The 9,713-nt window shown below is 42.5% G+C and overlaps 1 protein-coding gene across 1 annotated transcript in view; it reads right to left on the bottom strand.

Moving 5' to 3' along the window:
• LOC116701386 (intermediate filament family orphan 1-like) overlaps positions 1 to 9,713 on the bottom strand; it is a 29,027-nt gene that overhangs the window by 8,042 nt on the left and 11,272 nt on the right. The window contains 8 exon segments of the mRNA XM_032535060.1: positions 45 to 175; positions 1,076 to 1,177; positions 2,768 to 2,885; positions 3,103 to 3,281; positions 3,367 to 3,507; positions 3,734 to 3,800; positions 3,802 to 3,824; positions 4,877 to 4,937. Of these exon segments, the coding sequence (XP_032390951.1) occupies positions 45 to 175; positions 1,076 to 1,177; positions 2,768 to 2,885; positions 3,103 to 3,281; positions 3,367 to 3,507; positions 3,734 to 3,800; positions 3,802 to 3,824; positions 4,877 to 4,937 (822 nt within the window).

The following is a 9,713-nucleotide window of genomic DNA, read 5'->3' as shown; positions in this document are numbered from 1 at the left end:
TGTGTGTGTGTGCGTGTGTGTGTGTGTGTGTGTGTGTGTGTTACCTGTCTCCACTCTGTGTGATGAGTCTCCTGCAGGTTTCCATCTGGACGTCCAGCCCTCTTTTCATGGAGCACATCTCCATGTACTCGTGCAGGTGACGGTTCATGTCGCTCTTGGCTGTGGCCAGATCCACCTGACAAGGAAACACAAAAACCAAATCCATTAACACGAAATACTCCAATTATTTTCATTGTATTATATACACTATACAGCTGTGAAGTGGGAGGAGCTTCAGAAGCTTTAATTTGTCCCACAGATAACGTCACGTTACTCAAAGTTGAATCTTTTTACGGCGATCAGCATGAAACTCACCCAGTTAAATCATCCGGACAAAGATTAAGTGTAAGATACAAGCCTGTGTATATGTTGGTGTTAACTACGACCCCCAAGCTGCTTTCCAGCAAGAAACATCTAATTACAGAGCTTAAAATTTTTGTATCTATTGTCCCTAGGCAGATACATATAAAGAGAAACATAAAAACAGTAACAAGCATTCAACACTGTCACAGTTTGAGAGGAAAAAAAAACACTAACAGTCAAGACAAAATACCACAGAACAAGTGATTGTCACACAAAGTGAAATGTGAGTTAAAAGTGAGTGCAGCTTTGGTTTCCTAAAAGCCAGAATTTTTAAAATTGATGTATGTGTGACGGTCCGTTATTGGGGTGGGGGGGGCAGGCTATTCCCATATCCCTTAGTTTGTCCAAATGTGGTCCGCCTAAAAGGTATTACACGGTCCCCTTTGGTGGAGGTCCTCTATTCTTTGAAATAAATCATTCAGCGGAGGGACACGATGATGTATACATATACAAAACCGGCATATTTACATTTTTTATAATTCTCAAAACGTACTAGTATGTGTTTATCCAAGATTTTAATGGCTCTCTTGAAGAGTACTTCAATAGACTTAAGTGTTGTCATGTTAGTTAGTAAAAATATTGATTATGACACGACTTTTGATGCTGTTCCTGTTGACTGTGAACACGTTTCGCCGAATAATGTGATAAATACAACGCAGAAACCCAGACTCACCTCTATCTGGTTAATGGTCTCCTGGTATTCCTTCTCTCTGGTTTTGAACAGACACTCTGTGTCTTTAATCACCTCCTCGATGGACTCCTCCTGCTGCTGCAGCTGGACGACAGTGAGACAAACTTAAATAAACACCACATGTGGACTTTTGGACACCACACCACTGCACTCAGCGCAACCTGCACAATTGGATTATTTATATTTATTTACATTTAGCGTATTATTTAAGCAGTTGCACACTTTTGTTTTCCCATCCTGTACATATTCAAATATTTGTTCTTTTATTTTATTCATATTATTATTTGATGTATATTGTATGCATTTATATTTTTCCTAGTATTTCATTTATATTTATTGCTTTGTGACTGTTTTTGCTGCTGTAACACTGGAATTTCCCATTTTTCTTGGGATCAATAAACATCTATCTATCTATCTATCTATCTATCTATCTATCTATCTATCTATCTGTCTATCTATCTATCCATCTATCTATCCATCCATCTATCCATCTATCCATCTATCCATCTATCCATCTATCTATCTATCTAATAGATACTGTAGCGTAGAAAAGTAACGCACAACAAGAGTTGTGAGGTGCTGATCACTGGAGCAGGGTAACTGCACATTTTTAACAGCAAATTTAAAGAACTTTTAAGACCTTTTCTAACGGATGATAGGTCGGACTTGACCTGTCAAAATAAAAGTACTCCAATGTCCAATGTTTCCTCACTGAAGCATCCAAGTAGGTGAACGATCCCGTACACTTCATGAGTTCTATAAAACCCTAAAATTAGAAATATTACATCATGTGAAATTTAAGACCTCTTTAAATCGTAAATTCCAGATTTCAGAACATTTTATTTGAGACGTTTCAAGACGTTTTAAGGACCCGAGATGTAAAGGTGTCTCTATTTATTCTGATAACAGTTACCGCCGTTTATTCAAATCTATCTTTTGTTGAAGAAACGTCGTCAGGATGAATAAAGATATGCATATGGAGCCAGATTGTGCGGCACCTTTTTCTTATAATAGAAACATGAAAAAATAAAAAACCAAAGAATATGTAGGAGTGGACAGAATAATGGAAACACTATACTTTAGGCCAATACAATACAATAAAACACACAGTCCTGAAAGGACGTGTGTTTTATGTGTGTGTGTGTGTGTGTGTGTGTGTGTGTGTGTGTGTGTGTGTGTGTGTGTGTATATGCACCACAGGTGTGTAAAGGTCTTTTAATCTGTTTATGTGTTTTTTTTCAGCTCTTCACTAAGCAGGTCATTGGCCTCTCTGGCTTATTTGGTTTAAAACAGCTTACAGGTCTCCAAGGTAGACTCCCAGCTGGGATAACAGATCTGTACGGAGCTGGATGGGGACACTGGAAGCTAGGACTGCAGTTTTAATTAAACCCAAATTCATAATATAAATGAGCATGTGTAGCAGCTTAATGTAACTTAAAGGTGACTGGTCATTTGTATATAGATATCTCAAGGAAAATCAAAGCAAACTAAGCTTAATTTGTGCCAGTTCCAAAGCAATGTATCAGAAAACTTGTGTTTTCTGAGAGATTTCCTTTTTATTTTGTATTTATAATAAAATCCATTTAAATCTGTTACACAAAAAGTGGAGTGTGTGTATGTATGTGTGTGTGTGTGGGTGGGTGTGTGTGTAGTGTAAAATAGGTGTGTACGCACCTCTCCCTGAGTTTCCACTCCCAGTGGGTATCCAGGAAAATCTTCCCATAGAAGAAGAGTTTCCTCTGTTTCCTCCCAAGCCAGACTGTCACAGTCATCATCAAACTCACACTCCCTTCTAAACACAAAAACAAACACACACAAACAAACACACACAACCACACACACACCACACACACAAACACACACAAACACACAAACACACACACAACACACACACACACTCCAACACACACACACACACACACACACAACCACACAGCCGCGAAGGCATTAGACATGTCCAACTACATAGTTTTGACGTCTAGTTAAACGTTATTGGCCAAAACACCCACAGCTGATTCAGCATCCTCTGCATCTGTTCATTGATCTGATTGGCCGAGGTGCTGCACGATTCCTCGTCTTTAGCCCCGCCTCCCTCGCTCTCGGACATGCTCAGTTCGTCTCCGTCCCCGCCCTTAGCCGACTGGCCGCTCGGTTTTCTGGCCCGGAGAGTGGAGGGGGGCGTGGCCACTGCGGAAGAGGCGGGTTTATTTAAAGTGAAGGCGGTCTCTTTTTTTTTTTTTTTTTTTAAGGACTTTCCATCACCACAAACACACCTGGAACATGTGGATCATGTCCTCGCAGTTCCTCTGCTGAGCCACATCACAGAGGCGGGCGGTGATGTCGATGCGGCGGCAGATATCCATGTCCACCTTCATGGCCTTCTCTTGGATCTTACTGTCCAGATCTGACAGGTTCTGACGGGAATAAAAAGGATTCTTAGTTTCCATTCATCTAAATAAGCTACTGAATTTACTTATATTCACTATCCTGATCCAGCAATTTGTAACCATGGAGAACAGTTGTAAACGTGTGCCGGCAAATCCTTGATCATGTCTATTAAGAGCTTGTGAAATAAGATTTGAAGGGATAAAAAAAAAAAAAAAGTGGATGGATCTTTAAAAAAGCTGAGAGCAGACTCACGTTGCTGACGAGTCCTTTAAAGAGAACGAGTTCGGCCTTCAGCTGCTCCACCCTCAGGGCGAGCTGGACACACCTCGCTCTCCTGCAGGTCCTGCACACACACACACACACACACACACACACACACACACACACACACACACACACACACACACACACACACACACGCACACACACACACGAAGTTCATGTCCTAAATATATATAAATTAGATAATAACTGAGGGTGCATCTGTAGCTCAGACTCCTGATTGCCTTCAATCAAAATTAAAATTAATATTTGGAAGACAGTTTACTGCACATACTGAGAACTTTACGTTGTGCATCTTATGCATATAACCAGCATTTATATTTGATGTATTTCAAAATAAAAGGAGAAAAAGAATGTGGGTTTCGTCCCTTGGATGTGTTTAAAGGTGCCCTGCCACACAAAACCGTTTTTACTTGCCTTTTTTAAATATGTCCGGTCCATATGTGTTGTGTGTGGTGTGTGGGTTGTGGTGTGTGGGGGGTGTGTGTGTGGGGTTGTGGTGTGTGTGTTGTGTGTGTGGTGGTGTGTGTGTGTGGGTGTGGTGTGTGTGGTGTTGTGTGTGGGGTGTGTAGGTGTGAATGTGAAGATGAACTGCTACATCCTCTGTCAGCTCTAGCCACTGGAAGTAAATAGAGGAGAAATCTGACCAATCAAAACAGCTGGACAGTCTGATGTCATGTTGTGAGTCATTAATTTCATGAGCTCGGCCCAGTTGCGATGGGTTAAGCGAAATGGCCCTGGGCCGGTGTGATAGCCAGGTTCTCATTGGCTAGCTGTTAACCAATCGGAGTCAAGCAGCTTAACTAGTCGAATATTAATGAGAACTGGCCCAAATCGAGCTGAGTCTTCTTTCTATGCCACGCTAGAACGGCTTGAAACAAGGTAACCATGGTAACCAAGATAGATAGGTAACCAAGTCCACGGTAGAACTTCAGACATCACCACAAAGTCGTGAACTACGTGTGGCAGGGCACCTTTAAAGGAAGAAGAGCGGAGATGCATTCAGAAGAACTACATTTTTGTACGTGGGAAAGTGTTGGCTGGAGGCAAAGCATCTTACAAAATAAACAATTTCCAAATAAAGAATATTTTAAGTGAGTTTTTGAACGTTACCTCCTCCAGTTCAGCCATCTTGTCCTGCAGGTCCATTCTGGCTGTGTGCTCTTCCTCCCATCTACGAAACACATAGAACTAAGTCATCTGGTTATACTGACAATTACGCAGATAAACACCTAACATTTAGAGACTATTTGTACCTTTTTTTTAATCTTTTTGTCCTGTGTTATCTTTGGTACTTTTATTTGCCAACTAACCTCTAAAAAGAGAGGAGATGCCACAATAATCTGGATTTCATTGACAATAGATAGGGGCGAGAGAAATAATCGATTCTTAGATGCATCGCGATTCTCTCTAGAACGACTCGATGCTCGACTCTGATAAGTTAAGTATCGATTTTAAAACTTTTTTTTTTGTGAATGTGTTGATTTTTATATGTACAAATCAGAAAAATGGACAACTTAGAGTTAAGGCAAGAGTGCAGGAAAAAAACCCACTAAAATGGCCAAAAGGAAAAATAAATTTAAGTTTGTATATGTACGTGATCTAATAAGACATGCATAAAATAATTAGGCAAAACACATCTAGGCTGTTGATCTACTTTATCACGTTACATGTGACCACCTCATGTTTAGTGATCTAAGAAGCCAGTTCTCCACCTTTAAACATGACTCAGCCTCTCACTGGGAGGGAAGGTGACTCAGCGTCTTTTAGGATTAACCGTTCGGAGAGCCACCCAACACATGAACAGTCAAAAACAGTCCACGAAGTCAGCACAAGAGCAAGAATTCAGCACAACAAGAACGAAGAGAACAAACACCAAGAACAACACAGCCACGAAGAGCCCAAATCACACAACTAGCACCAGCATGAAGCAGCACATAGCAGCCACGAATATCACAAACAGGACACTCGAAGATCCACAACACACGAAGAGCCACAAACAGCCACGAACAGCATCGAAGAGCAGCAAGATCCACAACACACGAAGAGCGCACTAAGAGTACCTTTTAGGCATCGCTCCTTGGCCTAACCTAAACAGCCACTCAAGAGCATACGAAGAGCTCAACGAAAACGCACGAATCCAGTCCACTAAGAGCAATAAGATTAACGCAAAGATCACAAAAAAACAAAAAATCCATCCGACATCATGATAGTCACAACCAGCACGAAGACAAAACAGCACGAAGACACGAAGAGCACAAAGAGCACAACAGCACGTAAGAGCACTGCAGAAGCAGCCTAACGCGCAAGACGACTAACGAAGCGAACGACACAGCGAACGAACTACCAGCAGACAAGACCACCACGAGATGAGCACGGGAAGGCAGACGAGCACGAAGAGCACACAACAGCCACGAGAGCACAAACACGCACGAAAGCACAAAGAGCAGCACCGGACGAGACACGGAGAGCACGAAGAGCACGAAGAGCACAAGAGCAGAACACAACAGCACGCAGAGCCAACACACGAGCACGACACAAACACAGAGCACAAACAGCACGAACAGCATAAAGAGCACAAACAGCACGAAGAGCACAAACAGCATGAAAGAGCCGAACAGACACATTGCCACGAAGAGCACGAGGACACGCACACCTAACGACACAATAGCACAGAGCCACTTGCACGAAGAGCACGAGGAGCACACGAACAGCATGAAGAGCACGAAGAGCACATTGCACGAACAGCATGAAGAGCACAAACAGCACGAAGAGCACAAACAGCACGAAGAGCACAAACAGCACGAAGAGCACAAACAGCATGAAGAGCACGAAGAGCACAAACAGCATGAAGAGCACAAAAAGCACAAACAGCATGAAGAGCACAAACAGCACGAAGAGCATGCTGCAACATCAAGAAGAGAAGATAATAAATAGTAAATATAATATGTATATATATATATATATATATAATAAATATTTCCTGAGAATATTTTGCAGAGCCACCGTCGCTGCGTCCGGAGCTCAGCGCCGCCCAAGACGATTGTGATTGGTTTAAAGAAATGCAAAGAACCCAGAGCATTTTTCTCCTCCTATCCCAGAATGCATCTGTGGTGTAGCCAGACTTTACTAGAGAGGCGCAAGACTAGACTTTCTTTTTTTTTAAGGATTATTTTTCAGGCATTTTGTTTTTATAGGACAGCGAGAAGACATGAAAGGGGAGAGAGAAAGGGATTAGACATGCAGCAAAGGGCTGCAGATCGGAGTCGAACCCGCGGCCGCTGCGTCAAGGAGTGAAGGTCTACATATGGGCGCACGCTCCACCACAGACCTGGGCATCTTACGGCCCGCGGGCCACATCCGGCCCTTTGTGCGTCCCAGTACGCCGGCGTGTTGCCAAGGTAATTACAAAATACTTTTAAAAAACATCTATGTCGTGTCGTGCAATACAACTGTGCTGCTGTTTATTTGAAAAGTGTTATTTATGGACGTATGTCCGTGCTAACCTGTGAGTGAAGGTGCACAGCGACGAGTGATGCCCGTTACCCCCCCCCCCCCAATGTCCAGTCACCCCAGAGATTCCTGTTCCCCCCCGAGATGTCCTTACCCCCCAGAGATGCGGTTACCCCGAGATGTTCCGCTCACGCTAAAAAAAAGGAAAGTTGATGACGAACGCCGTGTGTTCAACAAGACTGGACTGCCAGTATTTCTTACAGAATTAAGGTAAAGCCGTGTGCTAATCTGTGGGCACAGGTTGCTGTGTTAAAGATTATAATCTGATCGCCGCTACAACAACGAAGCACAGGATAAATACTCGGAATCTGTCTGATGACCGCTGATGGTTGATGGTAAAACTGCAAACCCAACTGGAACTTTTTTACCTCCCTCACACCACCCCAGAGATGCAGTTTCAATCAGCAATTCATGATTGTTTTTTTTCTTATAATTCACATAGCCTAATAATATTAAGGATTAAGGTTTAAATAAAACCATCAAAAGCAATCTGCTTTTGAAAAAAGTTGAGTGGTTATTAAATGATACCATTTATCTTACGGTATATCCAAAAATAATACTGAGCAAAATTTAATTGAAATATTGTCGATGTGGCCCTCCCGCAGCGCTCGGGTTGCTCATGCGGCCCTCGGTAAAAATTAAATGCCCCCCCCTGCTCTACCAGGTGAGCTTTCCAGAAACGGTGCATTTTCTTAACCCTTGTGTTGTCTTCTTATCAACATGAAAAAAAAACTTTTTGGTCACTTATAATTGTCACTTTTTCAATGTTGTGGGTGTTTTAAAAAAAAAATGTTTTTGGTGTTTTTCCCAAAGTGTTTTGATATTATTAATGTTGACATTTTCAGCGCTTATACCAACGCCCATTTGTTGTGCTAAAATGTTTTTAACCTGAAAACGGGTCAATTTGACCCAAGGACAACATGAGGGTTAAACACCATCAACAAATCATCTCAGCTGTTTGCAGCCTTTTGGTCCTTCACACCAACACTGCTCAGCTGGAGCTGCTATAGCAATGACATTGTGACATCATGCCTCTGGGGGATGACCTCCGATCAGATTGCCTCCATGTCAACAGAGATACTTCGCAATTTCATTGCTCAAGTACACAATGAAGGTTGCAAGCTCAAGTCACACGAAGGTTACACGGAGTATGTGAAACGTGTGTTTGTCACATAACTGTCACGATGACATGAACCTCGGTTTAGTTACAGAGCCAGAGAGAAAGAGTCCCAGACGTGATGGCGTCCAGACAGAGGCAGCAGACAGGAGGGTGTCATGGCGAGAGAGCGGACGTCCTTGTTGATCTCATCTGTTTGCCAGTCTCAACACGTGGCTCTGCAGTGAGGCTGCTGGGAGACATTATGTCTGACTGGGGACACTGAAGCTGCTTTATCTGTGTGACTGATGACGGCAACAACTGCTGGATGAAAGCAGCGCATGCCATAATGCAGCAAAGAGTCCATCTGAATAATAATACAGGCGTTCACGTGTGCCCTGACACACGTATTTCCAGACGGCTGCGCTGCATTCATGAGATGTGACGTCAGCAAACGAGGACGTCACGGAGAGGATGACGTACACTCAGACTATCTGCTGTGACACAACCTCCTAATATAGCAACAGCCGACTGTAAGACTTCCTCTAAAGGAACAGTTCTACGTTACGTTATATACACTTTCTCACGTCAAGATTAAAAACAAAACACACACACACAGTCCAGTGAAAAGTCTATTTCTGCATAAAATCAAAGTATTAGGAGCATTAGACAGCTGCCAACATCACAGGGTTTGGAGTCTCGTAAAGGACATGTTGCTAAGGGCTCCTGGGATTTTGAACCAGCAACCTTACGGTTATGGGGTAACCACTCTACCACCAAGCCACGAGTAATCCACCTTGACGCAAAGATAGCTTCAACTAATGTCTGTGTCGATGTAGTACGATGCTAGAGCCTAGCTTAGCAGGCGGAAAACAGCTAGCCTAAGTTAAAAAATAGACATATACACAAAACACTCCAAAGCTCACTAATTAAAACCTTGTATCTCATTTGCTTTTCTGTGCTTTATTTGAAAAATGGCTGTAGTGGTTGGCAATTTATGACTTAGATTATGGAAATTAAACTCCAGGAACTCCAGGCCTCTAGCTCACCCAGCATATCATAGATCACATTCATATATCGATGTTGATATAATATGAATATTTTGCCCAGCCCTACAACTAACTATTCATTTAAAAATGTTGCAGCCATTTTCAATGAATAATTTCACAGCTGGTACGCTATGGAAAATTATTGTCACTGATGTAAGAAGTGAACACTAGTTAATGTGCTGGAAGCAGCAGCATGTTCCCTTTTAATACTACAGTAAATGTATGGTATGGTGGCACCTCCAACACACACACACACACACACACACACACACACACACACACACACACACAC

Source organism: Etheostoma spectabile, chromosome 14 (genome assembly GCF_008692095.1).
Source record: "Etheostoma spectabile isolate EspeVRDwgs_2016 chromosome 14, UIUC_Espe_1.0, whole genome shotgun sequence".
NCBI lineage: Eukaryota > Metazoa > Chordata > Actinopteri > Perciformes > Percidae > Etheostoma > Etheostoma spectabile.
This window is presented reverse-complemented; position numbering and strand designations above follow the sequence as displayed.